Below are 21,338 nucleotides of genomic sequence, written 5' to 3' on the forward strand. Positions count from 1 at the left end.
GTAGGCACTGGGCTGGGGGGAAGCTGTGCAGGGGGGGTGAGGGAGGTGGGGGGGTGTCCTCTGGAAAGCACAGTTCGTAGCGCTGTTGCTTTGGTCTCGTTTTTTACTTGCTTAGCTTGCAGGCATAACTAGCATGTGGATCCATATTAAGACATTGGAAGACTTAACAGGAGTGGAAGCTGCATAAAGCTTCGCTCCACCACCATACATGTAGCAATGGGTGATTTTCGTATCTTCCCTTTCTCCCAGTTCCCCTGGTCGGCAGCCTTTCCCATATGCCTTTTCCTGAACTCTTTACGAAAAGCCAAATATCCAGGAGCAAGCTCCTTCTGCCAGAGTCGCAGGCAGAAACAGAAGCAGGAAGCAGGGTCAGCCTGTGGGACCTGCCCATCTCGCCTGCAGAGCCGGGCAGGGCTTCAATCGTTTTGGAAACCTGCCTCTTCTGTGGGGCCAGAACTGGTTGTGGGTGGCTCCTAGGTTCTGGGGAGGCAAAGACAAACTTTGTCGCATGTGTACAAAGAAGACAGGGAATAGTGAGAATTTGTGTCAGTGTTGCAGAGACCAGGAAAAACACACTTCTATTTTGCAATTGCTCCATCGGGTTTTGCAGGTTTTTGAAAGCATTCATGAAACCTGCGCAGCCTGTTTAACTAGAAGAAATTATTTGAGATAAATAAGTGGAGCTGGCCACAAACGGCAATTGCTCCAGTTTAACACATTCAGTCTGCTGGGAAAATATATGTATATACATCTGGAGCTGTATAGGAAAAAGTGCCATTGAGATCTTTTGGGTATTCCCAATCTTCCTTGGATCTCCGTCGTTGGTCAAAGAACATCTGAGGTCCTTCTGTATTTCTTTCTGGGGTGTAATCTTTTTTTTGTTTTTAAATTCTGAGACAATCAATGGTGTGTTCGTCAAAAAGTCTTTCTTGCTTCCTTTCCATGCTGCTTGAGTAATGATCAGCATTTGAGAATTTTAAAAAGCAGTCTTGGTTGGGCTGGGCTGGGCTGGGCTGGGCAACAATCCTTGGGAGAAGAAGGAGGTTCTCCTTATCTTCCAAACAGAAGAATTAAGGCAGCGAAATGTTTTCCTTCAATCCCACCAAGGGTTGGTGGCAGTGATCAGACTGCCAGTCGAGGGTCTGTCGATGGTCTGAGAAAAGCTAATGTCTTTCCAGGACCAGAACAATCATGGGAGAGGTTCACCTGGATCCGAAAGGTCCCAAAGTTGCTTGTTCTCCTCAGCGTACCCCCACCCCCACCCCCACCCCGATCTTTTGCACTTTGGCTTCTGATGATCAGTTGGCTCTTGAGGGATATAGCACTAATAGAGGTGAGTGTGGGTAGCTCAGGGTTGAACTGTGGAGTCCTTGGGGTTCTCTGAGCTTGATTCTTCTCTTGCAAACGTTTCATTACCTGGCTAGGTAACACCTTCAGTGCTAAAATGGGATGGGGTTTGCTCTCTATTTATCTGCTGTGGCCTGCCTTGCCAGTGCTGGTAAGGGCAGGGGTTTTGTTTTGCTCCTCTGGTAGTTCCTTGATGGGCATGTGTTTGCTGCTTGATGGTGTGCCTGGTGGTGACCTTTGCTTATCTGGGTGATGGTTGCTGGTGATTGATTGCTGGTGATTGATTGCTGGTGAGATCTTCTGGTCTTTTGTCTCTTTTGACTAGTATGTAGATGCTGTTAATCTCTATGTGTCTGTTAGTTGCTGCCTTGTCTGGCATATATGCAAGAGAATTCTTGGAAGCCTGGTCTTCAGAGAAGGCAGCAATTAACAGACACATAGAGATAAACAGCATCTTCAAAGGAGACAAAAGACCAGAAGATCTCACCAGCAATCAATCACCAGCAATCAATCACCAGCAACCATCACCCAGATAAGCAAAGGTCACCACCAGGCACACCATCAAGCAGCAAACACATGCCCATCAAGGAACTACCAGAGGAGCAAAACAAAACCCCTGCCCTTACCAGCACTGGCAAGGCAGGCCACAGCAGATAAATAGAGAGCAAACCCCATCCCATTTTAGCACTGAAGGTGTTACCTAGCCGGGTAATGAAACGTTTGCAAGAGAAGAACCAAGCTCAGAGAACCCCGAGGACTCCACGGATATAGCACTCTACCTGAGAACAAATGAAATGGTGAAGTGGATCGTAGGAATTCCTGGGTGAGCAGGGTGGCTGCCTGACCACCAACATCCTTTGGCTGGACCAATTTGGGTTTAAAAGCTAAATCGCTGGGCGTGGACAGAACTTCCACACTTGGGAGCAGTGTGCTGCCAAATACGTGACGGGGATCAACAACGTTACTTGTGAGTTCCCTGAAGTCATCAGATGCTGGGGGCGATGGAACTTTAGTCCAAGCCGGTATTATGAACCACGCCTGGCATTATTTTGCTTGTCCCATCATTGCTCTTGTTTGCAAAACTTGGGTGACCAATGATGCTTTTTTTTCACCCTGCAGTGAGATTTCTTTCTTTTTCCTCTCTATTTCTGGCCCATGTGAGAAGACAGGGAACTCCTCCTGAGGAACTGCCCCCTCCTCTATCTTTCTCTCTGCCCTCCTCCATTGCCCAAAGAAACTCTCCACTCTCTGCTGTAGCAATAACACTCTTCTTTTTCTTCATGTGTTGCCTTGGCTACCACAAGCCTCTTTGCTCTGATCCGTTTTTGTTTAGCCCCAGGGTCTCTGAAGTCCTTTCGTAGTCATTTGGGGTGCCCTGGAGATGGGGCATTTAAGAAAGGAGCCATCTGCATCACGGCAGCACTGAACCAGTCTTCAGATGCCAGCTTCCAGAACCACTTTAAAGGAGCCCATTTGTGGCCCAGGGGAGGAGAAACAGCTGGATGAAGCTGCCCTTCCCCAAACATGCCTGCAAACGCCTTTTATTTTGTCCTGGCTGTTAGCAGCAGATGGCTCCAGTGCAGAAGCCGGAAGTGAAAGAGAAATTTCCCAATTTTGCTGAGATATTTCTGGGCCCTGCGAGTGTCTCACTGCTTCCTGCCATCTCTTCTTCTAGCAGTGATATGGAGAACAAGAGAGGGTTTCCACTTCATGATTACTAGCCTGGTCTCTAGCTATGAGGCAAAGTGGGGGAGACTGAGTTTCTCACTTTGTCATTTATCATTTGAGGAGGTCCCTTTCCCACCCCTTTTAAGCTGTGGAAACCAGGACAGCAGACGTCCCTCACCTGGGTGGCCTCTTCTCCATGAATGGATGAACGAATGGAACATTTAAAGCCAGATTTCCCCACCAGTTGTGGCGATCTTCTCAGGAATGAAAGAGGCCTTTATCCTTCCAGACTGTGAGCAGGAACGTAAAAATATTGGGGATGGGACCCTGAAGCCAAGGGAGCAGAAAGGCAGTGAGAGAGAACAGCCTATTCCCATCATGGTCAAAAGATGTGGAGGGGAAGCTCTCAATCTCTGGCTTTCAGAAGTTTGCCTGAGGGACTAATACTCCTCTGAAATTTGCCCAGGGTGATTAAGAAAGCATTTAATTTCCAAATAAAGGCAGGAGGTTTGTACAGCTTCTGAACCAAATACCTACCCCAGGCATTTCTCCCTTGGCCCTTCCAGATGTGCTGGGATAGCCATTTCCAGAGGTTGGCCATGACATCTGGAAAGTTGGGGGAACTGCAGTCTCAACAATCTACAAGCTGCCTTGTGGCAGAAAGCCAATATGATCTATGATGATGATGTTCCGTTCACAGGCTTTCTGTATTCTCAAGGAGTTTAGAGAGTTTAGAGACCTACTTTTTGGTGCTATGATTTAAGCTGGCCATTCATTACCCCCACCCCAAACTCAGGCAAGAATAAAAGCTTTCTCTCTCTCTCTCTCTCTTTCATTTCCACCGTTACTTTTGGAAAGATGGGGGGAGAACTTCCCTGAAATCTTAACTGCTCTATGCCTGAGGATGGTACCCCTTCACGAGTTGCAAATGTTTAGGAAAAAATGATAGCCAATTTCTGCTTTCCCTTGTTCTTTGTTCTTAGTATTTATATCTGTGGATGCAGTTGTTTGGGGACACTGTGCATCCTCAACCTTGGCAACTTTAAGACGGGTGGACTTCAACTCCCAGAATTCCCCAGCCAGCATGGCTGGCTGGGGAATTCTGGGAGTTGAAGTCCACCCGTCTTAAAGTTGCCAAGGTTGAGGAACCCTGTTTTAAGCAGCTCGATGCTAGCAAAAAAATTTGCCTTTCTTTCTTTCTTTCTTTCTTTCTTTCTTTCTTTCTTTCTTTCTTTCTTTCTTTCTTTCTTTCTTTCTTTCTTTCCTTCCTTCCTTCCTTCCTTCCTTCCTTCCTTCCTTCCTTCCTTCCTTCCTTCCTTCCTTCCTTCCTTCCTTCCTTTTTATGCACCTCATGCTAAAAGCAAGAGCTACAGTAACAGCAGGATTTCTTACACATTCTTATTCAGGCATAAGTGAATTAGCTTGGGATCTCCCCAACGACCCAGTGGTAGAAATTTAGAAAAAAAAAGTCTCCGCCATTTCAGAGGGGCTGATCTCCATCTAAGCTTGCTTAAAATCACATCTTCATATCTTTCCTTTTCTTCTCCACAACTCTCTGCTCGGCACAGATGGTGCTCCTTGACGGCTTGCAAAAACTTTTCAAGCGTTGGCCTCTTCCTGTTTGGTTGATAGGAAATTGCATTTGGCCAAGTCAAAATAACATCTGAGTGCAACTTTCTGGCCACGTGCAGGCAATCATCTTGGCAACTGGCTGGATGTGGCACACCATTCCTTTCTTTATGGACGCTTTTCAACTTGCCAGTCTAGCCTTCATCCCTCAGGTTTCCTGGGGCTCCTGAATGCCCCCCACCGGCTAAAGAAAACCCAGAAAATGAGGAGGGGTATCCAGTTCTTTGAGTTCAGAGAACTTATGTTTGCGTGAATGGGGAGGCAGGCTGGGTCTGGACTGGACTACGAAGCACCAGAATTGTGAATGGTCCTTTTTAAAGCAGGGAAAGGATGAACTTGCTGTTCATCCGGAAAGTTCACGTGGGGCCTAATGTGTACAACCGGATTTCGCACATTAATAAAGCCTATATTTCTATGGTAGCATTTCCTCTCATTTCTGGAGACCTGGCCACTGCATGCGGGTGGATGGAAACAGGCCTCTTTGAATGTCTTTGGATACATCCTTAACACCCAAAAAGCACATGCACCCACATACGTGCACACATACCAAGTTGAGTGTATTTATCTGTAAAGAATAAAAAACGTTTAGAACTGGCGGCCCGCTTGGCATTTTTAAAGCGTTTCGTGGGGGTTCTCCCCAAATGGCTGCAGAGGTGGGCCCGGCTGATCGCCCCCATCCAAACTGGAGAAATTTTCTTTCTGCCATCCTTCCTACTTCTCCGCTTCCAACATCCCACCTCTCCTTTGTCCTTCCTTCTGGGCAAGAGGGCTTACAAGCTGGTCACCGCCAGCCACATTTATGTGGTTAGAGGCTTTGGGCCACTGTAGAGGAGCAGACTGTTGTGTGCAGGGCTTGGCTTTCTGGCCCGACAGGTCCCCCTTTAATCTTCTAATCTTCCAAGCTGGGACCAGCGAAGAGGATGTCCATGGTCACTTGAGACAGAGGGGGACCACACAGCTCGCCCTTCTGCTGCAGAGGGATCACCGTCAAAGCCATGCCGTAGTAGATGAGGGAGGACTTGCTCCTCTGGCTGTGGAACAAGCCCCCAGCTGCACCCGGAGGCGGGGAGGAGGGTCCCGATGCCTGGTAGGCTCTGAGCCACAGGCCTAAAACTAGGGGGAGCTAGAATGGCTGCCCCCCAAATTTCCTTTAGCTCCTAAGTGTTTCTGGCTAAAAGGTATGGCCCAGGCTGGCTCAAAGAAGCAGCCTGTCCCCTGATCTTTTGCTGGTCCCCCAAAACTTTGGGGGGCTAGCCATGAGTCTGCTAAGCCAGTGACTGCACCCTTCTTAGCTTCCGGGGGGGGTTAAAATGACCCCAAGATTTCCCATCCTTGAGCCACAGAGCCAGAGTTTGGGGTCAATTGGGGTGGCTGGAGGAGATCCAGTTCTCTAAGGCTGATCTCTCCAGGAGTGGCTTGGCATCCTTGGTCCGTGTGCGAGGGCGGTGGATCTGAAGGGCTGGGACTGGAAGTAGAGATGCAACTTTCTTTCCCAGGCACCTGCCTGGTCTCTGCACGCCGCCTGCCGCCTGGCTTCAACTCAGCTGACCTTTTTATTGACTTACTCTACTAGTTTCATCTTCTGACTACCAATTATCTCAGAGTGATCCTCAGCATCAGATACAGTTGTGTAAAAAGCAATGGCCCAAAAACATCCTTGGGATCTTCCTTCCAAGCTGAGGAACAGCTGTTTCACCACCAAGGCTGAAAGTCGAGCTTCCCTATTCAAGGGCAGACTACACTGCCAAACTCATCCTTGAGGCAGTCCCCTGCTCGTAACCTACCTCTTTCCTTCCTTCCTGATGCATAAAGTTTCCCCCAATCTCCAGATTTCAGTAAGGAGCAGCCCGAAGAAAGTATTCTGCCTATGTTCAGAGGACCTTTCTTCTTGAACATTGTTTCAAAGTCCAGAGCAGAGTTTTCTCTTGGAAATGAGTTCTGCAGCCAAGCCGGGCCTCCTATTATACTCTGGGTCTGGCCTCCAGGCTTAGGGAGAATGTTTTCTGATCTATTTTTCCTTCTAGTCCCTCCTGGGCCTTTTGAAGATGCCAGCACAAATTCACAGGGGGACAGAAATCTCCCTACTAGAATGGCCGGCATGGCTGAAATCAGAAGCCTCTTAGGTCATGACCGGCTTAGCAAGGCTGTTGTGCAGACCCAACCACCTCTCTCCCCTTCAGTTCCGGGGAGGAGAGGCAGCAGAGTGGAGTGGATAGCAGCACCCTGTCTGAGCGAACACAGCCCCCTCCTCTTTCTTCTGCCCTCTGTCCATTGGACCATTGCATCAAAACGAAGGGGCTCCTGCACCGGGCCCTCTGCTCTAGGATTCAACAGAATGTGCTTCTCTCTAGTGGACGGAGGGCCCTGTATGTCTCAAAAGTCTGCATCCTTTCCCCGAGGGGACCTGATGCTTTAATTCGCCCTCCAAAGGAGGAGGCAGTCTCCCCTTCCCACGTCTCCCCTGCAGCCGTGCCCCACTGGCATCCAGCGGACGGTCGGGGCAAGGCGCCAAGGTCACAGCCCGCCCGCCCCTCCGGAATCCCAGCGCCCCCCCCCCAGCTCTTCCTGGCCCGGCTGCCAGCGGCGCTTCGCCCGCCTCCGGCCCCGCTGCTCCGCCGAGTCCCCGCGCGGCTCCGGGGAGGCACCGCGGCAGGCGCCGGGATGGGTCCGGGCGGCCGCGGGGAGCGACGGCCCCTCCCCGACCGGCTGGCTTTTGGAAGCCGTGCGCGCCGCGCAGGGCAGTCCGGGCGGGGTGGGCCGGGCCGGGCCGTGGGGGTGCAGGAAGCCGCGGCGGGGAAGAGCAGCTGCGGAGGGAGGCGGCGGCTGCCTCTCCCGCCCCAGGCGAACCCGGCGCCCCCAGGAGCCGATGCGCGGCAGCCCGCGCGAGCCGCCGATGAAGCCCAGCGCGCCGGGGCCGCGCCCGCGCCCGCCCGCGGGAGACCCTCTTCCTCGCAGGTGACCCTGCCGGAGGGAACCTCCTCCCGGCGCTCTCCTCTTCTGGGGAGGGGCGGCGGAGCGGGGGGGGGGGGTTACGCGCCGTTTCCTTTGGGGGGGGCGGCGTGCTTCCAGCTGCGAAGGCCAGCGGGGGGGGGGGGGCAAGGCCTTTTGCATCGCCTGTGCAACAAGAGGCCGGCGCGGCTGGTACCGCGGCAGACGCCAGCGACGGGCTGGGGCGGGGGGCGGGCGATGCGATGCGATGCGATGCTCGGGGGAGCCCGAGCGAACCCGGCCCCGCTGCCCCAGCTCCTCCGGCGTCCAGCTGCGAGGCCTAAGGGAAAGGACGGAAGAGAAAGCAAAAATGGCTGAAGTTCATCGGTGGGGATTTTGGAGACTTGTTCAACTTTTTCGCCGCAGTAGGTGGCACCATTTGCTTGCGCTCGGCCGAGCTCGGAGAAGCGAAGCGGGCTGGACGGAGTTAGCGCTTGGGCGGGCGGCTACCGGGAGGTCCCAGCTCTGTAGACTGGACTCGGAAGTTAAAAAAACCCAAATACGTCCAGAATGGCAAATAGCTTTGATGCTGTGAGAAGACTCAAAAGATGGGTCCGTGTGATGCAAGGCAAGGTCCATTCAAAAGAGACTTTTTTATTATTCAGGCCCTCGGACTTGTGTCTCCCCTTCAGAATCAAGAAAATCTTAGATCGCACCCCAGAGTGTTGGGTAGGGAGACCATTTTTGCCTTTTTTCTGGAGACGCCCCAAAGTCTCAGCCTGAATCTCTGGCAGAAGCCACATGAAATATGGGTGCTGGGGCTGGCCATAAATATTCCGTGGAGGTGAAAAAGAGATTACAGGGAGATAAGGATAATTGTGCTTCTGTTTGTTCTGTGCGCTGAACGATTTCCTCCGTGAGCTGATTGCAGATTGCCCGGAAGAATCCAAAGCTGACAGTGATGGAACAGAAAAGTTGCGTTCGTTCGTCCTGCATTTCAGGGAAGTGCAATTTAGAGATGCAACCTGGTGTTCTTTTAAGGAGGGTATCCAAAAAGCCCCTGGCATTCTAATACACGATTTTTGTCTGATTTTCAGTTGTACGTTTGAATTAATCTGTAGAGGAACATGCTAGCTAGAGAAGATGGGGACTGAAGCCCAGCCCAGCCGATGGGTACCAGATTAAGTTGGTCTATTCCATTTTGTCTTGAAAATCAAAGAAATAACGTTGGATGTAGCACACAGGCCTATTGTTACAGATACGAAAGGGATCATATATCTACAATGCCTTGTTTGTCCACCCAATAATAAACGTTCCTTTTTTTGATTTAAGGGATTTTTCTCTTTTTGTTTTCATTTTACTTGGAACCTCAGTGTAATCTTTTCCTCTTGGCTTTCTTCACCATTCTTCCCTGTTTTCTGGTGAATTTCAACATTTAACTGGAGTAATGATTTACCTTGATTACTCTCCTGCTTTTTCACCAAGGCCAGTAAATCTAACAATACTTATTTACATCAGCATAAACAACCTGGAAGGACATTTGCACTGAGAAACCCCATCTCATTTACCCATAGCAACAACTGAGTTCTTGGATTCTTCTTGCTTTTTTTTTTAAAGATTTTTTTTTATCCCACCTTTATGATTTTTTTTTATGAATAACTCAAGGTGGCGAACATACCTAATACTCCTTCCTCCTATTTTCCTGAAGGTGTCAACCAACTGCTGACATCACTGGTGAATCTGGACTTGTGGTTTGCTTTGATCTTCACAAACCCTAGCTTAAGATCCAGGTTGTTAAACCTTTTGGTTTATTTAGCTGGACCCCCAGTGACAACAGCAAGCTGGTCATGATTGATCTTGAGAAAGCAATAGGATTGGACCTGGCACTTGGATGAGAGACCACCAGGAAATGCCAGCTCGGTTGGCTAGAATGGGAAGTAGGAGTGGAACTTGACAGGCAGGATCTTTTCCTTGCCCAAGGATGGTGATGCAAGACTGGCACTGGATGGGCCTCATCCTGTTTTTCTGCATGCCATTGTTAACACCACAGTCTCTGCTCTCGGACCAGGCCAGGCAGATGATCTGTGCACACTTGGGTGGCTCACCCAGCCCCCAGCTTCAGCAGGAGCTCTGTCAGGTGGGCTCTCCCAGGTAAGCATGGCTAGGTTCAAGGCCTTGTTTAAGTTAAGACGCCAGCTGGTGTTATCTTACCTTCTGAATCTGATGGCTTCCAACATCCTGGTTGGGGAATACGGGAGTCAGACTCCTAACTCAGCCGGAAGGGACAGGACTTGTCAGCAAAGAATTTTCTAGATTCAAACATCTGCAAAATGAGCACACTTTTGGCAAAGGATTGGGAACTGCAAGACATTTTGCATATCATTTGTGGTTCCCCCCTCCTCTTTAATTGGCAGAATTAAGAAACTTGGATGGTTATGAAGTTGTTCTTCTGTTCGGCTGGCCGAGCCCTCCAACTAAGCTGCTGCTACAGAAGTTGCTGTAATAAAAGTGTCATTCTGGCTTGCTCGGAAACCTTCTTTGTTCTGTTGCTTTAAGAGGAGGAGGAGAAACCTTGGCTGTTTTTGCCTGTTGGGACTTAGAGGACAGCCAGGAGGAGGAGAGCTGGCAGGGAATCAGAAGTTACGTCAGCCTGGCATTTGGCAGGATGAAACAGAAACTGGCTTAGCCTTCAGAGTCTGGATGCCAGAGCCCCTCCTGGAGAAAGCGGCAGATCGGGAGGCCTGCATTTTACAGAAAGTTCCTTTAAAAAAAAGAAGCTGCTTTTGTAAAGCAAATTAATCTACAAATCCTCAAATATATGCTAATTCTTCTTTCCCTCTCTCCTGGCATCAGTCCTCTCTTTTCATGCATTGCAAGGATTTCCGTTTTCTTGGTGAGGACACTGACTTTTATGTCTTGCTGTTAGGGTTGCTCGCTGCAAGGCTTGGTAGGTGACAGTTGGTAGCCATCCCAGCATTGCAGATGGCAAAGCTCTTCCAGGAAACACAACTATCAACACGGGGGGGGGAGGGCGGGGGGCTGTGTTGGCTCCAAAGTAAGTGTCAGGGGACTTTCTGTTGGATGAACATGTGGTGGATCACCGTCTAAAACTCCTGTTGCTGGGGTTAGCTAGGTCAGTTTATTTTCTTTTCTAAGTTGAGGTCCTTGCCAAAAACAACCCATTTTCCTTCCATCCAAAGATAGATATGGAAGAAGCTGTGCTTTTAGGAAAGGATCCTTTCTAGAACAAGGCATTGGCAGAATGCACTGGAGTTTAAGCTGAAATCGCTTTCAGAGAACAAGGGACACCGAGGGATGGAAATTATCCAGGACAGCTATATTCTACTTAATGCAAAATGTGTGGCAAGTAGAAATGGCAACAGAAAACTCTGTTGGACCAGAAAGCACTTGTGAACAGTTCAACAGATAGAATCAGAACAATTGATATAACAGGTAGAAAGACCCACAAGGTGAGAATAAAATCCACTTGAGTAGTGTTCAGGACTTAGGGGATGAGTTCCACCTGGATCCTGCTAGGATCTGTCTCTTGGTTTTAGCAGGAAGGTTTGGGGCAGCAACCCCATGCAAACTGTACATAAGTCTTTGGACTTAGGCTGACCATGCTGGGCTAGGACGCAGCGGGAGAGCCCTTTCTTCCAGTCCTCTGACCCTCGGCGTGCTTTTCAGTTGAAGGGCGAGACTTTGGCGTCATGCAGTTCAAGCGCTGGCTCCCCCAGGTGGGGGCCCAGTACAGCCGAGTGAAGCCGAGAGTGCGCAGAGGGAGGAGCCGGGGAGCTGCGTCGCTGGCAACGCCCCTGGATGTCATGTTGGGTAAGCAGAGATGGGTTTCTGGGTTGGGTGCCAAGGTCCTGGAAAGGGTTGGAATGCCAAGGGAGCTTTGGAACATGTTTTGTCTTCCTTTTCTGGGCATGGGGGGATCCGTTTGGAAGTTTCTTTTCACACTGTGCAAATTGAAGTCCAAAGAAGGGAGGCCAGGCCTCATCTTGAGCTTCAGGAGGATCTTCTTAGGCAATAATTCCAAGGCTTGGGACCTCTTGCTCCAGAGTCCACTGGAGTTGGATTTGAATGAATGAGTGAATGAATGAATAAATAACATACTGGCCCTTGGCTACAACCAAAATGAGGTGGCGCTCTTCTTCCTCGCTCAGTCAGACAGCTGCTGGACTACTGTCCCCTTCCATCTTCTTGCCTTTTCCAGCCCCCTGTAGACCACCAAGGCCACTTCTGGGTTAATCATTCTTCAGCCTTCCCCCCACCTATTAACCTACTTCTGTTCTGCTTGTGACTCAGGGACTGGGATTAAGGGAGGGTTAGGTTAGACAGAATCCTTTCTGTCACACCACGGGGGAGTGGTAACATTCCCTGGAGCTAATTCATCAAGCCGAATTGCAAGTGCTGATGTGCCACGGGCTCCCTACATGTTCTGGCTTAGTCATGCGCCACTGCGAACTTCAGTGGAGCCACATCACAAAATCTGCAGCATCTTTCCCCAACATTTGGCTAGAACAGAACTCCATCCCCCATGCTTCATAAGTGACAGGTTGCTACAGTATAGCCTGAACATGTTTAAAACAAACGGATACCTTCATAACTGCTTTCTTCTTGGACTTCTTTATCTGAGATGCAGGGAGCAGCCCTCTCAAAAGAATATTTCACGTAGACCGGACTCGGTGCTCCTTGGCATCTCCTCTCAGGTAAGAGCACACATCTGGGATACTGAGCTCTAGGTGGCCAGGATGTTTCTTCTGGGAACGAAAGGTGTTGGCTCCTGGGCAGAAAACAAAAGGTGGGCAGGTGAGTGATGCAGCACTGAGGGCAGCCACCCCATAGACCAAGGCAAAGCTTCAGAATGTGCAAAGATGAAAAATTGATGACCTTCCAGATGTTATGCTCCTAGTCATTGCCATTGCCCAGGCCAATGTTTCTCAACCTTGGCCACTTGAAGATGTGTGGACTTCAACTCCCAGAATTCCCCAGCTAGCATGGCTGGTTGGGGTATTCTGGGAGTTGAAGTCCACACATCTTCAAGTGGCCAAGGTTGAGAAACATTGGCCCAGGCCATCTGAGACTGCTGGGAATTGTGGTCCAATACCTGAAGGCTCACAGAAGCTCCCCTGCTCTTATTCCCTCTTGGAAAAGCTTCCAGGTTCTCCTGTCTTGGGGGAAGCCACTGATCTGCCTCATAAATGGACCCGAGAGCCTAAGAACCTTTCCTTGTTTATTCCAAGGATTACAAGAAGCCAACTCTAGAAGTTCCAATATTTAACACCAGCACCAAGGATCTGTTTTATATCAGAACAGACTATTTGTTCACCTATTCCACCTAATAGGAGTTTTGGGGACTCTTGAGAAGAAAAGGGTCTTTTCTATCCCCCACTCCCTCCTTCACCTTAATATTCAGGGACTGGAACCATAGTCTTCTGCTTGGAAACATGTCTTCTTCCACAAAGCTATGGCCATATCTACTGCAGGATTGTGGTCTAGACTTATAAATTGTGTTGATCCCCAAGGACATCTGTGGCCTCCAGGGTTCCTCCAAATTTTGCCATCATGCTGTAATTTTGAATGTGATGAGAGAATGGAGTTATTAAATACAAGGGAGTAAATATATAATGAATCAAGTGAACTAAAACTGATTTGATTTCAGCTTAATTTTTTCTGGGCCAACTTGGTAGTGTTGCCCACAGATCTTAGCATGAGAGCTACATCATTCTTCTCACATCTTTGTTTTCCCCCGCTTTACAGGAACTTCACCCATTATCAGGGAATGTTACAAGGGGCAGCATCTCAGCCTGCTTCCATCAGGCAGAACCAGATAGCACTGAAGAACTTAGCAACTTCTGGTAAACTTCTGGACCTCCTCCCTTGAAGGGGTGGTGGGGTTATGAAAGTCCATCAGATACAACCCATGTATTCTGAGCCACACGTATCTATAAGAATAGATTTTTCAAAGCAGTAACAAGGATCCAGTCTCCTTCTCACCTTTCCTTTTCTTGCTCCTCCTCAGAAGCCATAAAAAAACACAAGGAAAGCCTAGCTGATTGGTTTCGCCTGCAGCCCAATGAGGAGAGACAGTTTGGTCCTTCCTTTGCACTGGGTGCTATCCACATCAATCCAGTGATCCGGGAGAGTTCCCTGGAGGAAATCTTGAAACCCTCTCCAGATCTGACAATCCAGAACCAACTCCAGGCCTCTTGCTGTCATACCATTGGACTCCAGAACCTTTTTGACACGGATCCCTGTGGACAGCAAGTGAAGAATGTGGTTCTCTATGGGACGGTGGGCACAGGGAAAAGCACCCTCATCAAGAAGATGGTGATGGACTGGTGCTATGGGCGCCTGCCCCGTTTTGAGCTGCTCCTTCCCTTCTCCTGTGAAGATCTTTCTCAGGGCAACACACCCCTGTCTTTGCGCCGCCTAGTTACCAAGAAATACCTCCACCTCCGGGATATGGCCCCACTGCTGGGCTCCAGCAACCTCAAGGTCCTCATCATCCTCAATGGCCTTGACCGCCTCAACTTGGACTTCCGCCTGGCCCGCACGGAGCTTTGTTGTGACCCCAATGAACCCATCTTGCCATCTGCTATTGTAGTCAACCTGCTCAGAAAGTACATGATGCCTGAGGTTTGTGGTTAGGGACTGGCAGATGATCAGGTTGGACCCTTTGCCCTCCCTCCTCTGTTGTCTTTCTTCCTGCTTTAGCCCAAGGGGACAGCTTGTTAGATTGTTACCCTTAAGATATGCAAATTCTGGTTGCTTTGGATGGAATCCATCTCTACTAAGCAATGGGAATCAAAGGTTTTTATTTGCCTAAAGGAAACCCTTAAAATATTCACACCCTTCATTAGGTGATCTTTGTCTCGCTATCTCTTACCTTTGAACTCATGGGAAGACAGGTGGGATACAAATGTAATGAACACTAATAACTATTGATGATGATGATGATACCTTTCAGCTGGTAAAGGAACTAAACTCTGTACCAGTTCTCTGTTGTTGAGTCCCATAATTAGGGCTCATAATTGCATATATTGCCCTTCTCCTGCTGTTCCACCATGAAGGCCATTTAAACCCTACTATGCCTGTGACTTGTGATTAACTCCAGTTTATTTCCATTCCTCCAGGCAAGCATCATCGTCACTACACGCCCTTCGGCAGTGCGTCGGATCCCCAGCAAGTTTGTGGGACGCTATGTTGAAGTCTGTGGCTTCTCTGACATCAATCTCCAGAAGCTTTACTTCCAGACGCGCCTACAGCAGCCTGAGTGTATTGGAATCTCTGGTCCACCGACAGCAGAGCAGGCGAGTGAGAAGGACAACCTTCTGGAGATGCTTTCAAGGAATCTGGAGAGGCACAACCAGATTATGGCTGCCTGCTTCCTTCCGTCTTACTGCTGGTTGGTGTGCACTACCTTGCACTTCCTTTATTTTACCAAGACAGTACCTCCAGCTCAAACTCTCACAGGGATCTACACCAGCTTCCTACGACTCAACTTCAGTGGGGAAGTTCTGGATAGCACAGATCCCTCCAACATCTCCATGATGAAGTATGTGGCCAAGACAGTGGGCAAGTTGGCCTACGAGGGGGTGATGTCTCGACAGACTAGCTTTACAGAGAAGGACCTCCGCCGCTGCTTTGAGGTGGAGATGAAGATGGAGAGTGAGCTTAACCTCCTGAACACCTTCCGGAGTGACGTCTTCCGCTTCTTTTTGACCCCCTGTGTGCAGTCAGGCAAGGAGCACACTTTTGTCTTCACCATTCCTGCCATGCAAGAATACCTGGCAGCTCTGTACGTGGTCTTGGGGGAGAAGAAGACCCTGGTGCAACGGGTGGGCAAGGAAGTCTCTGAAGTTATTGGAAAAGTGAGCGAAGATGTGGCTCTGGTGCTCAGTGTTGTTTCCAAGTTCTTGCCATTGCGCATCCTGCCACTTCTCTTCAATCTCATCAAGATGTTCCCCCGCTATTTCAGCCGGTTCAGCAGCAAGGACCGTGACACCATCGCCCGCACCATGGCAGTGGAAATGTTCAAAGAGGAGGACTACTTCAATGATGATGTCTTGGACCAGATCAACTTCAGCATTCTTGGGGTGGAAGGCCCCATGCGCCACCCAGATGAAGCTTCCGATGATGAGGTCTTTGAACTCTTCCCCATCTTCATGGGTGGGTTGCTGTCATGGCGTAACCGGGCCATCCTGGATCAACTGGGCTGTTCCATCAAGAACCTGGCTGCTTTTGAGATTGCCAAGGCAATGAAGAAAACGGTCATCCGAAATAGCCGTAAGGGCTTGCCACCATCTGAGCTGATGGACTATCTCTTTTTTTTGCATGAGTTCCAAAACGAACGTTTCACAGCTGAAGCTATCCAATCCTTGAGGACCATCAACCTCTCTTCAGTGAAGATGACCCCTCTCAAATGTGCAGTCCTGGCCTCAGTTGTGGGCACCACGAGCCACAACGTGGAGGAGCTAAATCTTGCCTCTTGCCATCTTGACGTCGACAGCCTGAGGACCCTCTTCCCGATCTTGCTACGATGCAAGAAACTCCAGTGGGTATTGTCCTGCTATAATTTAGCACAAACCACACAATATACATTGGGATTAAGCTTCAATTATGATATGCAATCAAACCTAAGGAACTTCATATAGCACTGTAATAATTATGAAGTTTCACCAGGAATTTTTATATACAGTAATTACATGTGTTTAACCCATGTCTTTTTGAATTCATGGGGTTTTTTTTTAAGAAAGTGAATACAAAAAATACATTTGGTTACTTCTTAGAAATACCAATGTGCCATTCTTATTATATCCCCCTTTTCTGGCAAATTTATCATATTTATTTGAAGGGAAGTTGACCCTGAATTTAAAACAGTACTCCCACAAACAATTGAGCAGAAAATATTGGTATTCCCAGCAAATCTAAGAGAACATCCTGTGCCAGCCTCCCACCCCACCTCACCTGCTACCTGCAGGTAGATTATCTGCAGCAAAAGCCTAGTCTTGTTTTCAGGAAAATTCAGTAATCGTTTGGTGAATTGATATTACTGTGTATTTTTTAATGGCCAGCAAATTGCAGTCTTGACTTTGACCAGAAGGTGGCAAAGTGAGATAGAAAGTTAGGAAGTCCTTTTATTGTTGAAATTGTGGCCAGGAGAAGATGACTCTGAGAGTCAGGGAGCTTCCTGGGGCAGTGTTCCATAAGCTTTGGTGTACTGCATACCCCATCATCCCTGCCAGCTTGGTCAATGGGAGCAGAGCCCAATGCACCAGGAAAACTGACATAGAATGCCAGACTTGCAATTCCAAAACTGTTCTGCTATCTCCTCCAGCTTGCAGCTCAACAGTCTGGGCCCAGAGGCGTGCAAGGAGATCCGGAATCTGCTTCTGCATGACAAATGTGTGGTAAACACCTTGCGGTGAGTGTGAAGGAGGTGTGGCTTGAGGGAGCACAGCTTCCACCCTGGTGAGGCAGTCAAGGAGAGCTGTATTTTCCATGGCTGAGTGACTTCCGTTCCCTTGGCAGATCAAAACCAAACTCTTACTCAAAGCAGAAGGAGAAAAGAATGAGCGAGAGATACCAAAGCTGGTTGGGAGCAAGTCTCTCCAGGCCCAATCAGATCTCTGAATTCGTTGAGATGTTCTGCCTAAATAAATGTCTCCCCTCCCTCTCTGACCTGCTGCCCTTCAGAGAAGCTTTAATTGCAACTCCAGGTGTGACCTGCTGGTGAGGAATTGTGTCATCCCCACCTTTCTGGAGAGCAGCAGGTTGGAGTGGGTGAAATTGTAACCTGCCTTGGATGTGTACATTAGATGCAGGATTATCCAAGCTCATCTGTTTTGCTGGGTGTATGTTCTTGGAACATACACTGGCTGGAACTCCCTATGTGCCTAGAATGCACCCTGTAGATAATTCATGCAACCATTATTTGCAGGGGTGGCAAGCTATCACTCTGGTTGGCCAATACAAAATTTGATCATGTGTGAACAAGGTGCTGGATTGCACCAAGGGGACAAAAGTGAGACGAGAAGAAGATTGCAGAACTTTTGGAAGGAGATGCTGTCTTCTACTACTGCTGATCTTGTCAACAAACATATCAGTCATAAGACTCTGGGGATGGCAGGAATGAGGGGAACTGTAGGCCAGCCCATCTAGAGGACATCTGATTAAGGAAGGCTGGGCAGTGGGAAAGGTGATGACTTCTCCTATTTTGAAGTTTACTGTGACCTCCTCAGGCTTGCTGACAACCCACTGACAGAGCAGGGAGCCCTCTACCTTGCTGAAGGCCTGGCAGGCAACAGTTCTTTGAGAAATCTCTCGCTACTTCACACCTCTCTGGGGAACCAGGGCGTAAAGGTGATCACCCAGCACCTGACTCAGAACCAGCACCTGCAGGAGCTTGATGTGGCCTACAATTCGCTGACCGATGAAGCTGCGCTGGCCCTGGTAGAGGAGGCCAAGAAACATGCGACACTACAAACAGTGCAGTGAGTTTCAGCCTTTTCCCATGCCTCTTAGTTGAATCTCCCTGGCACATGTGGAAAGGCATGGCGTTCTGTTATGACTTTGGGTTGCTGAGAATTTTTGCAGAGGGTGTCTTCTTGCTGGATATGGCTCTCCGAGATCATGGGCAGAGAGGAGGAAATTTCCCATTACCTAGTTTGACTTTCATAGCAGAAGGCAATGACCGTGATGGGCCTTAGCAGCAAGAGACAGGAGCAGACTGAAAGCCTCTGGGCTGGCTTTTAAAAGAAGTCAATCATGTAGGGATCCAAAATTATGTACCTTTAACGTTTACCCTCGGCAGAATCGGAGGAGCACATTATGCAATTACCAAAAGTCTATTCACTCTTTACTTTGATGAATGGAGTTTCACTGCTAATTATTCAGTACAAGTTAGGATCTTTGATTTGAATTTGAATAAAACAGAAAATACACCATTGGATGGTGGGATTGGAATAAGGGCTTATGACAGCTTAAATGGGAAGGAAGATTGCCCATAAAAATCTTATCTCCTTTGAGTTTGTTTTGGCCTTTGAGGGACGCTGCTTTTGAATACTTCCTCATGCTAAAACAGCAAACACAACCACCTTGCAGATGGGAAACGAGCTCCTCAGGGAGAAGGCCAACAGGCAGCCCTGAAGCCTGGTGATTTGCAGGGAATATTTAATGTCATGAAGTTTTTAAAACTGTGCCTCCCATTCAAGGATGTTATCATTTCATTTTATTGCAATGTTCTCCAACCTGGCCCCTTTCACGTACGTTGGGGATGACTTCCAGAATTCCTAACTCTGGAATTTGCAGCCAAGGGTACCCAGTTGGAGCTGGCTGTTCAGCTCACATGGACGTGTCCTGCTTCTCACTTTTAAAGCTTCCCTCCTCTTCCTCCTCCCCAGTTTGTACTTCAATGAGATCAGTGAAGAAGGCAAGCAAGCTCTGCACGAGTTGCGCAAGGACCGTGACGGCATCAAAGTGCTCATTTTCCTGACCATGGGAGCAGACGTGTCCGACTACTGGGCCATCATTCTGAACGTGGTCCAGAAGAACCTGCCCATCTGGGACCGGGAGCGGGTGCAACAGCATCTGGGGCTGCTGCTGGAAGATCTGCAGTGCAGCCGCCGCCAGACGGTCAACCCCTGGAAGAAAGTCAAGTTCATGAGAGTGGAGAGTGAGGTCAAGAGGATGCTGGGTCACATGCAACGGGGTGCTCTTTGACCCTCTGTTCCTTGGAGCTGTCTGGAAGCAGAGCACTGGATTGCTGATATGTGGGCTTCTTACCACGTCATCGATGCACCAGTTGACTCAGATGCTGAGGAAAATCTGGTTGGCCACCATGGGTACCGGACTAAATTGGCTAAGCTGTCTAAGGGCTCTTCTGACATTGTTATGAAATTAAGTTGGCAGATATTGTAGACACATCTGCAAATCAAAGACTGAATCAGTTATCCATCTCACATATCAGGCGGCCTCCTGCCTTAATCTCATCTCTATGTTTGCTGCTTTAAATCAGCCTTTGCAACCTGTTGCCTTCCAAGCATGTCGGACTACAGCACCCATCACTTCCAGTTTGCATGGATGTAGTCTGATACCTCTGGAGGGCAGTAAGTTGGAGAAAGTAGATCCCTACAAACTTTTGTCATGTTACAGCGCATGGTGTGCATTTTTTAAAAATTATCCAACAACCCAGAAGTTGAGTGCAAGATCGCTTTGTGACCTCACAAGCGCTTGCCGTTTGGTGCTATGCATAGTTGTTCCAAACCCACCGTACTGACTTTCCCATAATTTACTCTGGGGAGAAAATGGGTTAGTTGCAGTTGATACTAAATTATAAAAGTGATCTTACCAGCCAAATGATATTTCATTGAATACGCTAGAGATAATGTAGGTATTTTTATGTGCTTTCTCTGATGGGGTTGGCGAGAAAAATTGATGCTGACCCAAAGTTTTCCTGTGTCTGCAATTCAAAGAGGGATGTTGTTATTCTCTCTATCCCCCAACGTTTCCCATGGCACCCTTTCCCTCTCGCTCCTTCCATCGGTACCACATACAAAATACCTCACATCTTATTCTTCATCACATAGTGACTTTTCTCCCATTTATTAAAATTTGCACACTTGGCAGGAGGGATATTACACCATATCTGGATCTAAAGAGATGAATGGTTTTGTCATATCAGTGAGGACTAGCAGCATGTGGGATTTGGTGGCCTATAGCCCTGCCATTTTCTTTTGCTTTGGTGAGGGGGGTCCTTTCAGCTTTTTCTATGCAAAGTTTTCCCCTGTGCCTCTTTTCCCCCATGGGCGATTGGCTGGATTCTCTTGGAAGAATGCAGAGGAATGTTAATGGAATATGAGATGAGATGTGATCTGTGATATGATCTTGTTATTCATCTCAGCCAGATTTCTGGACTGGGCTCAGATCACTCCAATGGGGACAGAAGGAGTGATAAAAAAGGGCTGACTGGTCACTGGGGTGGGAATTGTTCTGCCTATGTGCCTCAAAACTAAAAGCCCTTTCCTTCAGTTCAACACATCCAGGACCTATGCATCATGTTTCCACAATCAGGAAAAAAATAAAGATATGTGCATTTGATACAAGGATACAGTGGGAGTCCAGCTGCCACAGGGTGGGAGTTGGAAGGACTGTGAGAAGAAAGTTCTGATTCATGCAGGATGCATTAACATCGTTCTGTAGAGCAGGGTTCCTCAACCTCAGCAACTTTAAGATGGGTGGACTTCAACTCCCAGAATTCCCCAGCCAGCTGGCTGGGGAATTCTGGGAGTTGAAGTCCACCCATCTTAAAGTTGCTGAGGTTGAGGAACCCTGCTGTAGAGGGATCAAACTGCAATGGGTTTTGCAAATATGTTTTGAGAGGGCTAGTCCTTGATGTCTCCGACCTCTGAAGTTTGCACAGAGCCTGCTAATCAAGAGGCACTCTATCTTGAAATGCCAACTACCAGGGATGAACAAGGTGACAGTCTGTTGTGGGTTTATGAGGGATTGTTTGCCATCTTTTCACACTGGTTCCAATTTCTCTCATTAATGCAAGTGCACGCCACTGCTGGGCTCAGGGAAGCAGCAAGGAATATGTATTTTCTGGTTGAAACAAGGGCCATTGAAATAAACTTCCAGCGAACGTTTTACATTATACAGTAATTCCATTCCGTTGCATTATTTAAACACACTACTGATTTTTAACCCCCCCCCTTGCAGATTGTTTAAAAAATACCTAAATGGAAGGATGAACCCTG

The 21,338-nt window shown here is 48.5% G+C and overlaps 1 protein-coding gene across 5 annotated transcripts; it reads left to right on the forward strand.

Moving 5' to 3' along the window:
* The first annotated feature begins 7,204 nt into the window (after positions 1 to 7,204).
* NLRX1 (NLR family member X1) lies at positions 7,205 to 21,235 on the forward strand. 5 transcript variants are annotated; one of them, XM_088138969.1, is made up of 9 exons: positions 7,205 to 7,599; positions 11,260 to 11,403; positions 12,215 to 12,287; positions 13,339 to 13,436; positions 13,601 to 14,217; positions 14,715 to 16,135; positions 16,919 to 17,005; positions 17,823 to 18,074; positions 18,984 to 21,235. In XM_088138969.1, exons 2-9 carry the CDS (start codon positions 11,283 to 11,285, stop codon positions 19,300 to 19,302), a joined length of 2,988 nt encoding a protein of 995 aa, XP_087995095.1. In that variant the 5' UTR covers positions 7,205 to 7,599; positions 11,260 to 11,282; the 3' UTR covers positions 19,303 to 21,235. The 5 variants fall into 5 exon arrangements, with proteins under 5 accessions (XP_087995095.1, XP_087995096.1, XP_007439347.1 ...); XM_088138970.1 differs by having other exon boundaries at positions 12,221 to 12,287; XM_007439285.4 differs by lacking the exon at positions 7,205 to 7,599 and adding an exon at positions 7,751 to 9,723.
* The last annotated feature ends 103 nt before the right edge of the window (positions 21,236 to 21,338 follow it).

The sequence above is a fragment of the Python bivittatus genome, unplaced genomic scaffold (genome assembly GCF_059951505.1).
Source record: "Python bivittatus isolate LINGU-HERP-01145 unplaced genomic scaffold, Pbiv_v1 ctg000320_np1212, whole genome shotgun sequence".
NCBI classification, from domain to species: Eukaryota; Metazoa; Chordata; class Lepidosauria; order Squamata; family Pythonidae; genus Python; species Python bivittatus.

Coding starts and splice junctions, on each gene's coding strand:
- NLRX1 (XM_088138969.1), top strand. CDS start 11,283: ATGCAGTTCAAGCGCTGGCTCCCCCAGGTGGGGGCCCAGTACAGCCGA. Junction 11,404..12,214: donor GCCCCTGGATGTCATGTTGG/GTAAGCAGAGAT, acceptor TCTTTATCTGAG/ATGCAGGGAGCAGCCCTCTC. Junction 16,136..16,918: donor CTACGATGCAAGAAACTCCA/GTGGGTATTGTC, acceptor TATCTCCTCCAG/CTTGCAGCTCAACAGTCTGG.